General features: G+C 35.9%; 1 protein-coding gene across 1 annotated transcript; it reads left to right on the forward strand.

Moving 5' to 3' along the window:
• The first annotated feature begins 9,648 nt into the window (after positions 1-9,648).
• Positions 9,649-20,800, forward strand: LOC132640737 (spindle and kinetochore-associated protein 1 homolog). Its single transcript, XM_060357483.1, has 10 exons — positions 9,649-9,820; positions 11,280-11,413; positions 11,497-11,621; positions 12,083-12,195; positions 12,276-12,345; positions 12,855-12,922; positions 18,182-18,287; positions 18,376-18,405; positions 19,712-19,825; positions 20,461-20,800. Exons 2-10 carry the CDS (start codon positions 11,317-11,319, stop codon positions 20,536-20,538), a joined length of 801 nt encoding a protein of 266 aa, XP_060213466.1. The 5' UTR covers positions 9,649-9,820; positions 11,280-11,316; the 3' UTR covers positions 20,539-20,800.
• Positions 20,801-21,433: the final 633 nt, after the last annotated feature.

Below are 21,433 nucleotides of genomic sequence, written 5' to 3' on the forward strand. Positions count from 1 at the left end.
CTAGCTACATCTTTCAAATAAGTACGCAAACGACCTTGAGCGGTTATCTTAAAAGGCAAGACCCTCTGGTTTTCAAAAGAGCTATGCATGTAAGTGATGACAAGGTCTTTCGATTCACAAGTTGATTCACAATAGTTAATGATTAAGTTCACAAAATCATCAAACTCAACATCTCTTGGGACAGTCATCGCTATCGTCTCTAACATGTGACTACCCTTCCATCGCCAAATATATCGATTGTTCACCTCGATCCATTCACCATGGCAATCAACACCTATTATTATTGAGTCCCCCATTAATGGTGCCTGAATATATTTTGTTTTAAGAAAATCAGTCATGACCAGCGCAAGTCAAAGGCCACTTAAATTTATGATTAAGTTTTGAGTGGTTTTTTCTGAAATTTTGGACCCAAAGTAGTTAACTTAATCACAATTTTGAGCTGCCTTTGAGCTTGGATGTTCAAAACTGTCACAATTAGTAATTACAACGCTTGAATGTCAAGTGTTGAAATTACTCTAGTTGACAACTTTGACCACCCCAAGCCCAAATGCCACTTAAATTTATGATTAAGTTCATAATTGAGTGGCTTTTTCCTGTAATTTTAGACCCAAATTAGTTAACTTAATCACAACTTTAAATGACTTGTTGGAACAAATAACTGACTTGTTGCAACAAGTAGGTTACTAGTTGCAACAGCTCGCTTATTTGTTGGAGACAGCTTCAGTTTTTGTCTCTGTCTCATATCAAAATGGAACAACTATCTGACTTGTTGGAACAACTAACGTACTTGTTGCAACAAGTATGTAACTTGTTCCAACTACTTGGTAACTTGTTGGAGACAGCTTCAGTTTGTCTGTTTGATAACAAAATGCAACAACTAAGTGACTTGTTGGAACAAATAACTAACTTGTTGCAATAAGTAGGTTACTAGTTGTAACAACTCGCTTATTTGTTGGAGACAACTTCAGTTTTTGTCTCTATCTCATATCAAAATGGAACATCTGACTTGTTGGAACAACTAACGTACTTGTTGCAACAAGTATGTAACTTGTTCCAACTACTTGGTAACTTGTTGGAGACAGCTTCAGTTTGTCTGTTTGATAACAAAATGCAACAACTAAGTGACTTGTTGGAACAAATAACTGACTTATTGCAACAAGTAGGTTACTAGTTGCAACAACTCACTTATTTGTTGTAGACAGCTTCAGTCTCTGTCTCTGTTTCATAACAAAATGGAACAATTATATGAATTGTTAGAACAACTAACGTACTTGTTGCAACAAGTATCTAACTTGTTCCAACTACTTGATTACTTGTTGGAGACAGCTTCAGTATTTGTCTGTTTCATAACAAAATGCAACAACTAAGTGACTTATTGAAACAAATAACATACTTGTTGCAACAAGTAGGTTACTAGTTGCAACAACTCACTTATTTGTTGGAGACAACTTTAGTCTCTGTTTCATCCAACAACTGTAAATATGTCCAACAGTTGTTGTACTTGATGCAACAAGTATCATACTTGTTGCAACAAGTAACTCAGTTGTTGGAAAGAGTAGGAGCTCTGCAACAGATTTCACAGTTGTTGCATAAAGTACAACAGCTGTTGTAAATTATTTATTCACATTTTTAGTAATTGTTGCAACAAATTAGTAAATCTGTTGCAACAACTTCATAATTTATCAACAACTCTTGCAGAAACTAGGACTACAACAGCTGATGCAAAAAGTTCAGAAGCTCTTATACAACAGCTTTAGAACTTGTTGCAACAACTATACTGCTACTGTAACTACGAATCTGGGAAAATCAACAAATAAGGCAACTATACTCAGATGAACAATTGAAACAAACAGTATTGTTTAACTTACCAATGGATCGAAAAACACTTATGAAGTAATGTCAGTGCTACACCAATGACATTCAATCAAAAAATTGTAAAATCGGATGATTTTTTTTTCTTGAGCAATGGCGGAAGAAGAAGAAGAAGAAGAAGAAGAAGAAGAAGAAGAAGAAGAAGAAGAAGAAGAAGAGAAGACGAAGAGATGGGAAGAACAAAAATGGAGAAAACGGCGCTGAAGAGGATTTTTTTTTTTCCAGATTTTTGTATTTTAGGGTTTATAGTGGTTGGGTCAAAGTGTTAAAAATAAATCTTTGGGGCAAAGTATTAAAAGTAAAGTTTAGGGTCAAAGTGTTAAAAATAAAACTTAAGGGTGAGTATTAAAAATAAAACAGAGGGTCAAAGTGTCAAAAATGAAACTATTGGGCAAGCTCAAAGCCCCTTAATCACTAATCAAATTTAGTCACCTCTATTCAATAATTAAAACTTGAATCACCTCCCTTCAATTTTAAAATTAAAAGATCACCTATAATTAAATGGCCCTAAATTGTTGATATGACGGAACAAGTGCAAAACAGGTGTCATCAAAAAGAACATGTGTTGTTCCTACTCTAATTTTACATTGGTCGACCAAAGGATTCAAAACAAAATTACTAATATGCCCCTGAGCATGAAACAACTGTGGACTCACTCTTATTAAAAAGTTAAATAAGAGAGGCAAAACACTATTAAGATGACAAGTGTCATCACCACAAAAAATGAAATAAAAAATGTACCAAGTGTAATCACTACAAAAAAAAAAAAATCCGAAATTAAAAAAGTAAATAAATTAAAAAGTGTCAATTTTAAAACTGCCACAGTGTAATCATCACCAAAACGAAACTAAAAAATAAAATAAAATTAAACTTATCAACAATATTTTAATTAAACAGATGAAGTAAACATACTTATTACTACCATAATACTAAATTGGGGTTATTAATTTATTGCAAATTTATCACATATTTAACTTTAAAAATTGTTATACAATTCTTGAATTGATATATAATTTTTATAATTGAAAAATAAAGTTTTAAAAATATGCCTACCGTTTTGAAGATCGTTAGAACTTTTCAAATTTATCTTTATCTTGATATTAGGATTTTTCAAATTCAAAGATCTATATGTGTGACACTAAAAAATAAATACCTTATGTGATATAAGAATTAACCAGTTTAAAAATCTGCATATTTAAAACATTCAATTTTTAAAATTAAATAGTAAGTAACTTCTTCAATTTTTTTTTAAAAAAAAATTATTTCTTATACCTAAACCAAACCCAAGCCCTAACACACGTTCCCCATTTTCCTACTTTAGGCAGTGAACTTCAAGAAACAGTTAGGGAACGGTTAATCCACATATTTCAAAATATAATTTCACCCTGCCCGTTAGGATAATACTCCATTATGGTTATACAACTTCTTTTTTCTCGCTTTTGCAAATAATTTTTTACTGATTTGCTTGGTTACTTACTTCTTATTTTAGTAGGCATTTGGACATGCGGTTTGAAACCATGAGATGAATTAGTTTTTTGCTTCAACTTTAATTAGTAAAGTAGCATTAAATATGTTACTCATTGTCTTCAACATAACATTTTCATTTTTAATTTCAAATTCTTTGTTATTTGCAAATATAATTTAGTTCTATATTTTCTGAGAATATGTCTTGATTCCGTACTTAATTCAATTATGAAATTTTGAAAAAAAAGGATTTACTTGCTATTCGGATTGATTGCGAGTGATTATGTTTATGTTGATTTCATGCCTTTTTATCAATTTTTGAAAAGTATTTTGTTTTGCAGGAATATTATCAACATGTATATGGTGATGAGGATTATGAAAGAGATAAATCTTGTAAAAATGAGATATTGGAAATGGTCAACAAGATTTATTCACTTCTTAAGGTAATGCGTAATCTTTATTTATTTGATTTTGGGTTTACGACCTTTTGTGTTCTTAAATTTGTGATTTTGTCTAGGTAAATGATGAAAAGCCCTTATCTCACATGACAATATACAATACTGCTTTAAGTTTGAATTATCTTTGCTCATATTGAGCATGTTTGGGGGTTTATATGATGGACTAATCGTTTCTTAAGTTCCGCTATTTTGTTAGTGCTGCTGTAAATTCAGACACACGAGAAAGTTGCGATTAAGAAAATAGAAATGCAATTGATAATAGAATTGATGCGAAGAAGAATTGAGAGAAATTAAGCTACTTCGGTTCATAGATCACAAAAATGTAAATGGATTGCTCCTGTATGATGATTAATGCGTGAATGAATTCGATTTGTTGCTTCGTTGCAGATTAATTTCAGTGTATTCTTAAATTTTAGATTATCGCAATCAATGACTTCATAATAAGATTGTCAAATAATGACTCTTTCAATGATGTGTACATAATTTACGAATAAAAGGATGCCAATCTTCATCAGATTATTTGGTCTAAACAGCTTTTGACAAATGATCACTGTCAGGTTTTCCTCTTCCTTGAAAATTATGATATTAAATATTTATGATTTGTGTAAGCATGCAACTATTATATTTTACTTTGATTGTAAGAAGATTTAACGTCCAGTACACAATCGGAAATTGAGGCATAATTAATTTGTCAGAAAGTAAGTTGTAGGTTTTTGAACAAATTACTGTATATAAAACTTTTGCAAGTCTTGCTACCGTTTTCACATGATTTTAGTTAATCAACTTGGATGAGATGCAAAAAAAATGTTGTGTTTGTATGTCTATTGTTTTGTTTAGGAAAATAGATTAATGAAATTTATTTTGCTAAAGACATGATCTACGTAGAGGGTGGGCATCTACAATAAAATGCTAAGTTTAAGTTTTTGAATTTTTTTTTCAAATACAAAATTCCAAAAAGTAAATTAAAACTGCTAATAAAACGAAAAAGAAACCGCTTTGAATATGAATTTGAAATTGAGTGAAACTTTTGAATTTTTGAATCTGAACTTGAATATGAGTTAAATGATAAAACTATTTGAATTTGAGCAAAATAGTAGTACAATGTTAAAAAGAATTTTGAAAAGAAATAGAAAGTAACATTGAATATTTAAAGTTCGGAAAAGGGTCAAATATACCCCTGTACTATTAGAAAAGGGTTAAATATACCCCTCATTATACTTTGGATCCAAATATACTCCTCTTCCGTTAAAATTGTCCGTGATGGACATGAGATATGATGTGATACTGACAACTCGATGGGGTGGACACCACATGACATGCCACCTCACCATCCCAACCCATTTACCCCTCTCTTTCCCTTCTTCTTTTACCCCTACCATCTTTACAGCTCAATTATCAAACTGAAAACATGCATAGAAAAATGTAATGTTGAAACTCATCTGTTCACAAACATTTTAATCACACAACACAAAAGTAATCTAGAGCAGAATTAATCTTGAGGTGACACAACAAACAAGAAATGCAAAATGGCATATTGAGCTATACTTTAAAAACTATTACATGATGAGAATTTATGTGAACACAAAATTAATGTAAGTCAAAATACAAACTCATTTTGAGCTAGTTAAAGGACTTGAATTCACCGAGAGGCTTTTGGAAGGGTAAAGTCCCGTCCAACAGAGAAAAATAAGAATTCAAAAAATACCCAATCTATAAACAAGAATATGTCTAAGCTCATTAAAATTTGCCTTAAAATTTCGAAAAGAGAAAAAAAAAATCAATAACGTCCAACCTGACATTTCCACTTGACATAATCCAATTTCCAAAGGTTGTGGAGGGGGATGAGATGGTGGTGGTGGAAGAAGAAGGGGAAGAAAGGGGTAAATGGGTTGGGGTGGTGAGATGGCATGCCATATGGTGGTCAGCTCACTGAGTTGTCAGTGTCACGTCACATCTCATGTCTACCATGGACAATTTTAACAGAAGAGAGATATATTTGGACCCAAAGTATAACAGAGGGGATATATTTGGACCCAAAGTATAAGGAGGGGTATATTTAACCATTTTCTAATAGTAAGAAGGGTATATTTAACCCTTTTCTAATAGTACAGGGGTATATTTGACCCTTTTCCGTTTAAAGTTTCATATGTAGTAAAACATAAGGGTGAAAATCATTTTCACCCCCCAACTTTGCTTTAAAATTCAAATCCCCCCTCAACTATGAACAATAGTCATTCTTCCCCTTTTCTCCTATACAATGTCTATTTTACTTTTGATATTTTCACTCCTCCACCTATGTAATATCTTTTTATATTATATAAAATTTATTATTTTAACCTGTATGTATAGTTTTGTTATTGAAATTCATATTACAAGTAGAATAATCATTTTATGAATTTATCACAAAATCTAATGTTACTTTTTATGATTGATATTTTAATATTACATGGATTAAGTATATATTATGTATGTACATGCATGTGTGTGTAGGGCTGGGCGTTCGGTCGGTTCGGTTCGGTTTCACAAATTCAGTTCGATTTTTTGGTTTTCGGTTTGTAAAAAATAGGAACCGAAACCGAACTGAAATAACTTCGGTTCGATTCGATTTTTGCTAGTTCGGTTCGATTTTTTCGGTTTAGATATGGATGATATAGTTAAGCATCAATCTAACAGAAACCAAATGACAGCCATTCTATTATCTTCTCTCTGTCCAATCTTTAGCACTGGTATACAAAAGTCAGCTACAATCAATTGGATCCAGACTTTATGGTTTCAACATTCATAATAGATGAAACAAAATGGAGGATTAATAAGACATCCTGATAGTGAGAAGCAATCAACACTTAGCTAGACAATCAACTGTTTTGGTCTCTTTGTTTCTCCTCTCAGTATAAGCTTTATACATTTTCAAGAAATTTGTCGTATTTTCTCTACTATAATAACACACAGACCACAGTCACATATTATAAAGAGACATCTATAATATTATCCATATTTAGATGGATAGTTGGATACAGCATCAATATTTGGGTTGGACTTGGATATTTTTATATTGGGATTGAGACTGGGATTTGGGCCTTTTAGTTTATTAGTTATGGGCAGAAGCCCAATATTTATGTATAATATATGTTTCAAGAAAAAAAGTCTTGTTAAAATTCGTTTTTTCGGTTTAACCGAATTAAATTTTGCATAAATCGAAAACCGAACCGAATTATTGAAATCTTATAAATTTAAACCAAACCGAACCGAATAAACCGAAAAACCGAAATCGAAATTAACTTCGGTTCTGTTCGGTCGGTTTTTTCGGTTTGAATCATGTTATGCCCAGCCCTATGTGTGTGTGCGTGCGCGACCTATTATTTTTATATGTATACATGTATACGTATACTTAAGTTTAAATTTTCACTTATTCTCTATTGTCAATATATAAACGAGTTTCGGTTGTCATTAATGGAATATTTTGAATTGTAATTTAAAATTCATTTATAATATAAATAGATAATCTTTTAGAATTTATTATAGAATATACCTTTATTTTTATTAATTATTTTGTATTACCTGCATTGAAATATATTTATAAAATTATTATTACCTATTATTTATACTTGTATAAATAGATATCAGAATTTTGATTATGATTAATAAAAAAAATCTTATTCTTCTCATTTATTTTATTATAGAATGACATTAAATCATATACTTAACTAGTATTTCTCACTTTTTTTTCTCGAAAATAATTTTTAATTTCTTAAAGAAAATTTGTTACATAGATTAAAGAGATAAAAAAAAATCATGATTTTAAAGAAGTAAAAGGAAAAAAAAAAGACAAGTTGATAATGTAAGGATAGAATAAGAATTTAAGAAAGTCAATTAGGATAAAGGGGGGAGAATGACTATTGTTCAAAGTTGAGGGGGAGTTTAATTTTTAAAACAAAGTTGGGGAACTACGATTTTGAATTAAAAACAGTTACAACTTTTACATATGCAATAACTTACTTTTTTACATAGATTTTGGCTATCTTTTTAAATTGAAAATTGATTATATCTCCTAAAATTTGGGTAACTGATTATTGATGACATTAAATTTAGTATTGTAATAGTTATAATTAATTAATATTTCACAGATTTATTAATTTTAAATATGTCAATGCGATATGATAAAATTTTATTAGACCAAACAAATAAGACGACAACAACAACAACAACATACCTAATATATTCCCATATGGTGGAGTCTGGGAAGGGTAGAGTATACACAGACTTTACCCTTATCTTGGGAGGTAGGAAAGCTATTTCCAATAGACCCTCGGCTCAAGAAAAGGCGCCAAGACAACAATAATAATAAACACTAATAACAACATATAATAAGATAAATGGCGTTAAAGAAAGAACGGAAAAGGGCCAAAATTACCCCTGAACTATTCAAAATAGACCACATATATCCTCCATTTGATTTTGGAACCAAATATACCCTCGCCGTCACTCTAGCAGACCACAAATACCTCTCTTCTTAACAGACCCGTTTGGATGCTAACAGGGTCAATCCTACATGGAAACAAATTGCCACATGGCCATCCACATTGACTCTGACGTGGATTAAACCCCCCATTCCATTTAAATCAACTGAAGTGGAGCTCCAACTCCATAATAGAACCCTAATTTTCGAAAAAACCTGTCTTTGCTTTGCACTCCCCCATTGTTTCAAACAAGGAAGATAGAAATGATTATTTTTAACACCAAATTAGTACTCCCCCATTTGTGTTTCAGACAACATGGGCTGCACATGGAGATGATTTTTGTAATTTAATTATGCATATTTATTAATAGTAGTAGAAAATTATAGAAGTATATATACTTTTTTTTTAAGCTAGTACGGCCTTTGTATCAAACCTCTTTAAAGGTCCTGAATCCAGTGATTAGTCGTATAAAGTACACCACGGGAGTTGAAGAGACAACATAGTTTATGATATAAAAGATCAGAATATTATAAAAGATACACAAAAAAGATCAGTTTTGGAATCTTTCCTTTCTTTGAAAGGGATAAAGGAATGGGGGTTCTATTATGATTTTTTCAAAAATTAGAGTTCTATTATGGAGTTGGAGCTCCACTTCAGTTGATTTAAATGGAATGGGGGATTTAATCCACGTCAGAGTCTATGTGGATGGCCATGTGGCAATTTTTTCCATGTAGGATTGCCCCATCAGCATCCAAACAGGTCTATTAAGAAGAGGGGTATTTGTGGTGCTGGAGTGATGGCGAGGGTATATTTGGTCCCAAAATCAAACAGAGGGTATGTGTGGTCTATTTTGAATAGTTCAGGCGTAATTTTGGCCCTTTTTCGAAGAAAGAAAGAAACAAGCAAGCTATATGAGTGATCTAAAAAAAAATCAGCGAGTGAACAAAGATAATAATACTCCTAATACGGAAAAGAAATCCTCGTGGCCCCCTACTAGCCCTCTATCATGATACTCGACCTCCACACCTTCCTATCACCGGTCTTGTCCACAGTAAGCTGAAGTAGCACCATATTCTGTTGAATTACCTCTCCCCAGGCTTTCTTTAGCCTACCCCTCCCTCTCTTCGGGCCCATCACTACCAGCCTCTCACACCTCCTCACTGGCGTGTCAACGCATCTCCACTGCACATGACTGAATCAAACAAATAAGATAACAATATTTTAAAATTAATCTCCTTTGCTTTGGGCCGCGCATCGTGCGAATACGAATACTAGTAGCTACTAATAAAAGTAAATTAGGAACTAATAATAAATTATGTCTTTGTTTTCAAACTAAACAAGTAAAAGTAGACGGAGTAGTGCAAACTTCCTTTTCAAAATATTCATTAGTCGTATTGAGGTTCCCTATTTAGCAATTTTACATGGTATTTTTTTTTTTCCACTCAAACCCCCCAAAAAAAGCGCGCAAATCGTACGTTTTCAAAAGTTAGGGTTCATTTTTGTGAACTTTATTCCACAATCTCACTCTTCTACTTCTACAATTCTCTACATTATTCTCGATATTTTCAGGTATGTGTAGCAATTTAGTTTCTGCTCGACAAACTTACCATTTTTTTTTTTTTTTATATTTAAAGCATCTTTTGTGCTCAAATTATAGTAATTTCGTTACTTGTAATATTGAAACCCGTTACTGATGACCTGCTTTGTATCATGTTGCTGAAATACCTTTTAGGTCTTTAATGCTTTAATTTAAGAACTGAACATAATTGGTGTACTTAAGTATTATTACCCCTTTCATTTATTTTCAGTTCCACTAAAGTTAAATGTTAATAACTGTCGTATTAAGACCAATTTTAGTTTTCTATCATGTCTTTGGCAGTATTGGTATGAAAAACAAGTGGTTTACTTACATTTCTACGGTTTTTTTACTTGCATTCTGTGGCGGAACTTTCTTGGGGTGTGTTCGGTATGAAGGAAAATGTTTTCTTGAAAAATGTTTTTCTTTTTTCCAGGAAAATAAGTGGGTTTCTTATGTATTTTCTTGTGTTTGGTACGTACGTAAAAAAATAATAGCTTAAAAACATTTGTGAATTGATTAAATGACCCTCTACAAAATATAACAGATCGCCTCTGTGTTATATCAATATCGCCCATGTATACAGAGGGTCATACCTCTATTCATTTTTGTAAAGACCCCTTTTAACTAATTTCCTCGTATACAATCTAGACAAATACTATGAGAGGTGGAGGTGGGGTAGGTGTGTGGGGGTGAAGATGAGATGTGTTGGAGGGTGGGGAGGACACAATCAATGTGGAATGCCACTTGCGGAACTTATTTTCCTAGAGAAAAATTTTCCAAAAATTTTGATCAACCGAACATGGAAAAATGGGAATGTTTTCCTCCATACCGAACACACCCTTAGTCATGGGTGCTTATGTGCCTTTAATATAGAGTAGTGAGTATCTACTAATCAGTAATCACATAAGTGGTGGTTGGTCAATCTATTTGCATATTGGTACTACTTTCTCCATCCCATAGTAGTTGTCACATTTTCATTTTTTGCGCACTCCTTAAGAATCATAAATGTGTTTTTACTACCTTACCTTATCTCTCTCCAGTAAATTGCACTTTAGTTAATATTGATTACTTTCAAAAACAGTTAATGTTAAGGACAAAATGGGAAAAATTTAATTAACTCTATTTTGATTTTGTAAATTGACAAGTATTTTGGAACGTATATTTTTAGTAATGCTGACAACTAATATGGGACGGAGGGAGTAGCTTCCTATATACAAATACAATGCACGGGTCAAAGACAAGCACCCATTAGTCCCTAGTTTTTGAGGCTTGTCTTGATTTAAAATAGTAATGTCTGTTGTATGACTATTGATTGCCCTATATCTCTATAGTGTTAGTACTTGCTATATAAGGTTGGTCATGGATGAAGATGTGTATAGCAGGAACTTGGACCATGATTGTTTTTAAGGAGCTTTATTCTTTCGTTTTTTTTTTTCTTTTTCCCCCAAGAGTTGTTTGTCAGGGAGAAGAGAGGAAAGAGGGGAAAATGGACATCAAGGATGCAGGGTCTTCACTTGATTCTTTGGTATCCTCATTCAACACTCGGATATCGGAGATTCAACAGCTTGTCGTAGCTCGAAACAGTAAATTATCCGCTCAACTTGTTGTTCTAAAGATTATCGAAGTTACTTATTCCTGATCTTCAATTTTTATGCAATGTGGACAGTGTACCCAGCGAGCAGTGTTTCAGATTTGTCAGCTATTGACTCTGCATTGAAGGTCTTGGAGCTTCAGCTCCACAAAATAAAAATCCGGATGCGTGAAGAAACTGAAGCCATCCCCAAAGCCAAGGTGTTCTCTCTCTCTCTCTCTCTCTCTCTCTAAGCCTGAGGCTGTATTGCCAATTCGATTTTAGCAAGGATTATCTTAGGCATGCAATCCATTTCCAAGTCTAGATAATGCATTACCTTGGAGGTGTTTTCCTTTTCTATGTATTATGGGGACTGTCAATTGATTTCCACTCTATCTGTTCTTTCTAAAAGAAACTCTGAAATTTGTTAATGTCCTTGTCATGACTCTGTCCAGAATCTAGTTAGCTCATTTTATGAACTTTTGGAATGTTTGGTTAGTGTTTCCATGAATCTTACTGTAGGGCTAATGCCTTTGTTATAGGATGCACATTCCTCTGTGTTTATGGTCCACCTTGTTTTTGGAAAAGCAAGTATGGTGCTATTATGTATTACAGCTTAGATGTAAACAAGCGTTGTAAATGCAATAATTCATTGCTTCTTCGGCTGTGATTTTGGCTGCAGAAGCTGATAGAAGCATCGCTGCGCCAGCAAAAGAAATTGCAAAATTTATCTGCTGTTGTTCCATCATATGTTCCTGATAGAGTGACTAAAACAATTGATGATGTTACTAAATGGTAACATTCTGTACTATGTAACGAAATATCTTACCAACATGCAGTGCTTACGCCTTAAGAAGATTCATTCTTTTTTATAGTTCACATCTAGAGGCCAGTGTTGAGGATCTTGGTTCCGTGTCTCTGAAAATTGAGGAGCCCGTACCCAAGGTAACAAGTTCTCCTTGATTATCTAACTCTCTGCATATCGCATGATTGTCACTGTCCAGGAAATGCAAGTTACCTCTTATGTCTCCCCTGTAGCTTGATAATAGATAGTGTCAGTCATACTTAATCTGGTCAAACAACAGGAAGGCTTTAACTGGGTTATCTGATTGCATAAAGGGCAAGATTCCCTTTTTTCTAATTGGCCAGAACAATGGAAAATCAATATCATTGTAGGATCGGGAATGTAGATCTACTCACTCATCTTTGTTTCTAGGGCCTTCCAATGAGGTCTGTGCAGGGAAAAGAAAAGGACTTTCAAGAGTGTCGCAGATTATGCACCCCAGTTTTGATATAATAATGTGATCAGAGGATGCAATTTACCATTCGTCGTCTAGTTGAAAGACATTTTCTGAGTGATTCTATTATTCACTGTTTGGAACTGCTTCAAATGGATTTCCAGTACCATGATAAACATGTGGTGATCTCACCCTACATTTTTTTTTTTATTTCAGGAGAAAAAAGGCCGTGCCTCCCCACCACTTTTCTATGTTAATGCAGATGAACTGAATGCTGTACCACCGTAAGCTCTTTCTAACTTCTCTTGAGGTATCAATTTTTGTGTACCTTATACAGCAAAGATACCCCCAACTTGTTAGGTGTGGAATTGGCCAACAAGTCAATTCTTTTGTTCACATAGTCGTGATGTAAGCGCTTACCTCATCATAGGAAATTCATTCCTATAAATAGGCACACCAAGATCATTTGCAATATACACCAAAAAATTGAAGAAGACAACACATCCCATAGAGAGAAAAATCTAAGAGAAATACTCTTAGTGAAAGACTTAAGTAAGAGAAGTCTTTGAGAGAATTTTTAGTAAAAATTCTTGAGTGTAATTGGGAATGAGGTTGTGAAGTTGAGTGTTGTAAACACTTGTAATATTTCTTCTTTAATAAGATCTGCAGCAGCAACGTGGACGTAGCTCTCACATTGAGGGTGAACCACTATAAATCTGTGTGTGCTATTTATTCTTCGCTTACATCACGACGTAAGTAGGTTCTGTCTAAGGAGGTTGGTATTTAAGTGGTCCAGCCGTGACCCTCCAATCTTTCCTGCGAACTTGCTTACAAAGGTCGGATTTGGGATTCAAATCCTAACAACTGGTATCAGAGCAACAGGTTGTGTTGTGATTTAGAAACGATAGGAGGCGAAGATGGTACGATGCATGGCATCGGTAAATTCGATGGTACAGATTTTGCGTTCTGGAGAATGCAAATTGAAGATTATTTATATGGCAGAAAGCTTCATGAACCTCTGAGTCCGAAACCAGAGGAGATGAAGCAAGCAGATTGGGATCTCCTCGACAGACAAGTTCTGGGAGTCATTCGGCTAACGCTGTCGAAGAACGTTGCTCACAACGTGGCAAAGGAGAAGACCACCGCAGATATGATGAAGGTATTGTCTGATATGTATGAGAAACCTTCGGCAAATAATAAAGTATTTCTCATGAAGAAACTATTTCATCTAAAGATGATGGAAAATGCTCATGTTGCTGCACACATAAATGAATTCAATACCATTGTAAATCAATTATCATCGGTAAAAATTGATTTCGATGATGAAGTACAAGCTCTAATTTTGTTGGCATCCTTACCAAATAGCTGGGAGCCAATGAGAGCAGCGGTTAGTAATTCTGTCGGCAGTAACAAACTAAAGTTCAACGATGTTAGGGATCGTATCCTTGCTGAGGAGGTGCGCAGGACAGATTCTGGAGAGGCATCGACGAGTTCTGCTTTTAACGTTGAAAACAGAAGCAGAAATTTTGACAGAAACTACAACCGAAATAGGGGCAGATCGAAGTCAAGGAATGGCAGGGGTCAATCCAGACCAGGACGAACACATGAGTGTTGGAACTGTGGAAAACCAGGTCACTTCAAGAAGAACTGCAGGGCGCCAAAGAAGGAGGACAACAAGGGGGCTGGAATCAACGCTGCTACGGAAGACATTGGCGATGCGTTGTTGCTATCGGTTGACAGCCCGATAGACTCTTGGGTGCTTGATTCAGGAGCGTCCTTTCATACCACCCCACATCATGATATAATGACAAACTACGTGGCTGGGAATTTCGGCAAAGTTTATTTAGCCGATGGAGAGCCGCTAGACGTTGTTGGCACGGGAGACATTAATTTGAAGATGTCAAATGGATCCTCGTGGAAGATTACAAAAGTTAGACATGTTCCAAAGCTGATGCGAAACCTGATCTCAGTAGGTCAGCTTGATGATGAGGGATATGATCTCAACTTTGGTAATGGGTCTTGGAAGGTGGCGAAAGGTGCTATGGTAGTTGGCTGAGGAAAGAAGATTGGCACTCTCTACATGACCACTAGCTGTCGTGATACTATTGCTGTGGTTGACAACACAAAGAAGACAGATTTGTGGCATTTTCGGCTGGGACATATCAACCAGAAGGGGATGAAGCTGTTGGTGACAAATGGCTTAATTCCGGAGCTGAAAACGGTGGATCTTCATACGTGTGAGAGCTGCATTCTCGGAAAACAAAAGCGAGTTAGCTTCTCAAATGCTGGCAGGGAGTTGAAGGTCGAGAAGCTGGAATTGGTGCACACAGACGTGTGGGGACCTACCACTGTCCCCTCTCTTGGAGGATCACACTACTACGTGACCTTCATTGATGATTCAACCAGGAAGGTATGGGTTTATTTTATGAAAAATAAATCCGTTGTGTTTAGTGTATTCAAAAGATGGAAAGCCATGGTCGAGAATGAAACAAACCTCAAGTTGAAGTGTTTGAGGTCCGACAACGGCGGAGAATACACCGATGGTGATTTCAAACGGTACTGTGCCGATAATGGGATCAAGATGATGAAGACTATTCCTGGAACGCCGCAACAAAATGGAATAGCCGAAAGAATGAACCGAACGTTGAACGAGCGTGCTCGGAGTATGAGAATACACTCTGGATTGCCCAAGACATTCTGGGCAGATGCAGTCAATACCGCGGCCTTCTTAATTAACCGAGGACCGTCAGTTCCCTTGGATTTCAGAATTCCAGAAGAAGTCTGGAGTGGCAAGAAGGTAATCTTTCATTTCTGAAAGTATTCGGTTGCTTATCATATGTTCATAATGATGATATGTCTAGAAGCAAGCTTGATCCAAAATCAAAGAAGTGTTACTTTATTGGCTATGGTGACACCGAGCTTGGTTACCGATTTTGGGATGAACAAAATCGGAAGATCATCCGAAGCAGGAATGTTGTCTTCAACGAAGAGGTACTGTACAAAGACAAGTTGCAAAAAAATCCAGAATGTCAGGACAAGGAATCGGAAATAGTCGATTTGAGAGACTTCCCAACACCTGAGCCGCAGCCAGGTACAACCGAGGAAGAGGAACACAATCCGAGAAGGTGCTGATGAAAGTGCCGATTCTGAAACAAATAAGCAGACGCCAGTCACAGAACTTCGTAGATCATCCAGGATCAGGAAGCCGATTCACAGGTACTCTCCATCCCTCAACTACATTCTACTCACTGATAGAGGGGAGCCGGAATGTTATGAAGAAGCAATGCAAGTCGATGAATCGACCAAGTGGGAGCAGGCAATGAAAGATGAGATGGATTCACTATCGGCAAATCATACATGGGAGTTAGCCGAGTTGCCAAAGGATAAGAAGGCATTGCAAAACAAATGGGTTTATCGGATAAAGGAAGAACCCAATGGAAGCAAGCGTTATAAAGCAAGGCTGGTTGCTAAGGGATTTCAACAGAAAGAAGGCATCGACTATACGGAGATCTTCTCTCCCGTAGTCAAGATGGTGACTATCAGAACTGTTCTTGGACTGGTAGCAAAGGAAAATCTACATCTGCAACAGATGGACGTGAAAACTGCATTTCTTCACGGTGATCTAGACGAGGAAATCTACATGCGACAGCCGGAGGGATTCAAAGTCAAAGGAAAGGAGAATCTGGTGTGCAAACTTCAAAAGAGTCTGTACGGACTAAAACAGGCTCCAAGACAGTGGTATTTAAAGTTTGACAGCTTTATGAAGAAAGCTGATTTTTCAAGGTGCGAGGCAGATCACTGCTGTTACTTCAAAAAATTTGAAGACTCGTACATGATACTGCTACTCTATGTCGACGACATGCTAATCGTAGGAGCAAACCTACAGGAGATTGATCGGTTGAAAAAGGGGTTATCGGAAGAGTTTGCAATGAAGGATTTGGGAGCTGCAAAGCAAATCCTTGGGATGAGAATCGACCGAAGCAAGGAGGGCATGAAACTCTCACAAGAAGAATATGTGAGGAAAGTTATCAAAAGGTTCAACATGCATGATGCCAAGCCAGTCAGTACTCCCTTGGCTGGACACTTTCAGTTGTCAAAGGATCAGTTGCCGACAACCGAGGATGAGAAGAAGCAGATGGACAAGATACCTTATGCATCTGCAATCGGTAGTCTTATGTATGCAATGATATGTACAAGGCCAGACATTGCACATGCAGTGGGAGTTGTCAGCCGATTTATGAGCAATCCGGGAAAGCAACACTGGGAGGCTGTGAAGTGGATATTCAGATATCTGAAAGGCAGCTCGAGTTCAGCTCTGTATTTCCGAAAATCAAAAACAGGATTGCAAGGGTATATTGATGCTGACAACGGTGGTGATATTGATAGCAGAAAGAGCACATCCGGGTATGTTTACACATTCGGAGGTACTGCAATCTCTTGGGTTTCCAAGTTGCAAAAGATAGTAGCTCTCTCTAGTTGTGAGGCTGAGTACGTTGCTGTGACGGAGGCCACAAAGGAAATGATGTGGCTACAATCTTTTCTGCGGGAATTGGATCAGGACCACGAGGGAAGTGTGCTATATTGTGATAGCCAAAGTGCCATTCATTTGGCAAAGAACCCGGTCTACCATGCTCGAACGAAGCACATACAACTCCGGTACCATTTCATTAGATCAGCTTTGGAAGATGGAGCGCTAGTGCTTGAGAAGATCGCAGGGAGTCAGAATCCAACAGACATGCTGACAAAGGCAGTGCCGATAGACAAACTGAAGCTATGCTCAGCTTCAGTTGGCCTGCACGAAGTATGAAACTAGGAGAGAACTGCTGCATCGATCAAAGTGTGAAGACAAATTAAAATTAGTCTTCAAGTGGGAGATTTGTTAGGTGTGGAATTGGCCAACAAGTCAATTCTTTTGTTCACATAGTTGTGATGTAAGCGCTTACCTCATCTTAGTCGTGATGTAAGCGCTTACCTCATCTTAGGAAATTCATTCCTATAAATAGGCACACCAAGATCATTTGCAATATACACCAAAAAATTGAAGAAGACAACACATCCCATAGAGAGAAAAATCTAAGAGAAATACTCTTAGTGAAAGGCTTAAGTAAGAGAAGTCTTTGAGAGAATTTTTAGTAAAAATTCTTGAGTGTAATTGGGAATGGGGTTGTGAAGTTGAGTGTTGTAAACACTTGTAATATTTCTTCTTTAATAAGATCTGCAGCAGCAACGTGGACGTAGCTCTCACATTGAGGGTGAACCACTATAAATCTGTGTGTGCTATTTATTCTTCGCTTACATCACGACGTAAGTAGGTTCTGTCTAAGGAGTTTGGTATTTAAGTGGTCCAGCTGTGACCCTCCAATCTTTCCTGGGAACTTGCTTACAAAGGTCGGATTTGGGATTCAAATCCTAACACAACTCTCTACCCTCCTGCCGAGAGAGACCAAAAGGTTCCTGATATAAAAGAGATGCTGATTTCTTTTAATGCTTATGCATCATAAAACTCTCGTATATTTGCTGACAATAAGAGATGTAAATTGCAGGTATATGAAACAGCGAATCACTTTGGAAAAGGTCAACGCTGCAATAGATGACATGGCCACTTATGCTGAAGGAACATCCCAGCTTCTCAGAGCCCCTCGTAAAAAGGTTGCTCTTTTGTCAATTTGGTTATACATAATTTCATTTGAAACTTGATATTATTTCAGTGCTGATTCCTGTATTTTTCCTTCTGAAGCTCACAGAAAATCTTGTGGAGAGAGCAATGGTAAGTGATCCGAATCTTGCCAATTTAATTTGACATTCTCATAACTAAAATTGGGGTACCACATATCCAATAGAGATTGGAACTTGGCTCTTTTAAGCCTCACCAATGTTCATTGCAGTTCTATTTTCAACCAGAAACGATGTATTCCTTGTATTATTCACAAATCATATATAGAAAGATGGACCCTTCTTCTTTAAAATATCTCTACTTCCCAAACTGTCCATATTATTTGCAAAATGATAAGGCCGGCCTTACCTATCAGATTATCAATTTATGATACAGAGTTGGTGGTTTGAGCATTCTGATCTGGATAGGGTTCACTTTCTTTTGGTTTCTATCATTTACAGAAGGAATCACTTTGGAAAAGAGGGTGTAAGCATTTTATTAGCCCAACTCATACAGTTGTATGGATTTCCTTGCAAGGGCACCTATGGAATCCTGAGGCAGCTCAGGATTGGAGTTAGGGTTTGTTTGGTACGATGGAAAATGTTTTCCTTGAAAATAAGTGATTTTCTTACTTATTTTTTGGCGTTTGGTAAGTAAGCAAGAAAATAATTTTCCTATGAACATTTATATGTAATATAGTTAAATACTATAGGGGTGGGGTGGTGAGGGGTGAGTTGGTCAAGGGGTGGAGGGGGTTGGGGGAGTTAGAGGGCGGGGAGGAGACTTTGAGCTTGGAACGCCACTTGTGGAACTTGTTTTCCCTACTCCTGTTGGGGAAGTAATTTTCCAGATTTTTAAGGAATTTGTTTTCCTAGAGAATATTTACAAAACAATTTGACCAACCAAACATGGGAAAATTGGAGAACTTTTTCATTTTCCTCCATACCAAACACACCCTTAGTGATAAAAATTGCATGTGGCACCCTTTTAGGAATTAGTTGCAAATAATTGTGATAAAAAATGTCTGGCAACCTTGGGATTCGTACAAATAATCCAAGTCTTGAGACCTAACTACTGTAGGGATGAGGTGTCTTAGGTTCGGTCTTATCCTTGAGACCATCATATATTCCCTTATATGCCAAGTTTAGTTTCCTCTGGTTTGCTTGATTCTTGGTCTATTCATGCGTCCGCAAGACATAATGTCTTAAAGGGCTCCCTTCAGCCTTACATCCTTTATAGAATCTAGTTTTGTACTTTTGTTCATGCTGTGTCATTGGAATATTAGCTAGTTATGAACTATATTTAACCAGTCTGCTTACGGTATATTCTGTTCCTTGTGGTATATTTCTGTCAGGAAGTGGAACCTTTGTTGATTAAATTTGTCGTGCTTAAACAACATAAAGCTACTCATGTTTTGCAGGAATTAAGAGATATTGGAGCAACAGAAGCAGTTAAAGGAAAGCATTTCTTTCTTGAAACTGACATCAAAGGGCCTTCACTGAAGCTTGACAATACAGGGAAAGCAATACTAACTGTGAGTTGTTCTTTTATGTTAAGACAAAAATTACATGCTTGTGACTAACGACTGTATCTGGAAAAAAATTGTACTTTCCTGTTTACACAACTTAATGAAACTTCAAAGTGTATTTGGATTTTGACTCGAATCATTTTTCCTTCTCATTTTTCTAAAACGACGGTTGGCTTTTAACTTTTATTTCAGTTGTATTGTAACCTGACATGTAAAGGTTTTTCATCATGATGTCAATCTCTTAACACCTCTTTTCTATTTCAAGTATCTTTTTGCTACTTCACATTCGACAAAATTGATGTAGGATTGGTTTGAAAATCCTTTCTGATTTATGCTTTGACAAATAATCTCAGACATCAGTTTTTTTTAATCATCTTTTTATGTTCTGAAAAGATTGACCGTAACTAGTTTTAGCGGATTTCTGCTGATTTTGATTCATTCTCTTGACAATGACTTTCATGCCCTAGAACTATAGCAGCTTCACATTGAAACATATCCACATGCTTGGTTCGATTAGCACCTCTACTTTCCGACTCAAAGCACTTATCCAGCAGCACCAACTATACAAGCTTGGGCTCCAAAACCAATGACTCAATAAAAGATTGATGCTTCTTGGTACTAATGTAATTTGTGATTGGCAGGTCCTCCGACACCTTGGTCGTATAAGTGAAACTCGAATTGGTCATCACCGCGTGATCCTTCTTTCGAAGCCTCACTAAATTGCAACCGATGCTCAGTTAGTAATTTAAACAGCTTCATGTGAGTAGTTCATTTAGCATATGACTGGCAAATTCAAGCTCTCCTCAAGTGCAGACACCTATCAGAGGAACATGTTTTTGTTTACAGTATGAAATTTTATTAGATTAATTAACGATGTTTGACTATTAAACCATCTAGATAATCAGTTTTGTTGATGCAAGCCTTGATACAAGGTTCATAATATATAAAGGATCAAATGTTAGTAGCAGTGATTATTGTTAATTTGTGTCAACTTTTTGGTTACAAGGCCTAGAGAAAACCTACAGGTCTGATATCACAAGACCTTCTCCAATTCACTCTTTAAGTGGTCAAAGCTTACAAATTTCACTATAATTGATTTGATATCTAACCAACTGATAAAAATCGAATAGTAAACAAAGTTTGTAAGGCATCAAGCTGATAACTGTACTGTCACTGGGTGTGAGTAAGTCTTTACCTTGTATAAAGTTCATTATCTTACCGAGATTAACAAACGTGACAATGAAAGTCATCAAGCACGTATCTGGTCCAATTTTCTCCAGTGGACAACATTTTGAGGTTTGTTGTCATATTACATTCGTAGATGTGCTGAATCAAGAAATTGAGCAGAAGGGATTTTGTACAATTGGCCAACTTGCAAATATGTCTACAAAGACTAACAGGTAGCCTAAAATTTGGTGTTGTAGTATTGCACTTGGAGCATTGACAGTTTATGCATTAAGGGTAGTGGTTGAATATTAGTGCATGTTACATATTTCCTGGAATTATTTTCTTGAGTGATACTCTAATAATTTAGTCCATGTTTCATATTTTTGAGTTTAGTGTAGTAGTGCGTAGTTTATTTTATTTTGGTCAATGGATATTGGCTATAGTTAA

The sequence above is a fragment of the Lycium barbarum genome, chromosome 5, assembly GCF_019175385.1.
Source record: "Lycium barbarum isolate Lr01 chromosome 5, ASM1917538v2, whole genome shotgun sequence".
NCBI lineage: Eukaryota > Viridiplantae > Streptophyta > Magnoliopsida > Solanales > Solanaceae > Lycium > Lycium barbarum.

Excerpts from the sequence above, each read along its gene's own strand:
- LOC132640737 (XM_060357483.1), top strand. The coding sequence starts at position 11,317 with ATGGACATCAAGGATGCAGGGTCTTCACTTGATTCTTTGGTATCCTCA. Across the intron at positions 12,196-12,275 it reads ATTGATGATGTTACTAAATG|TTCACATCTAGAGGCCAGTG; the intron begins GTAACATTCTGT and ends TCTTTTTTATAG. Across the intron at positions 12,923-18,181 it reads GAACTGAATGCTGTACCACC|GTATATGAAACAGCGAATCA; the intron begins GTAAGCTCTTTC and ends TGTAAATTGCAG.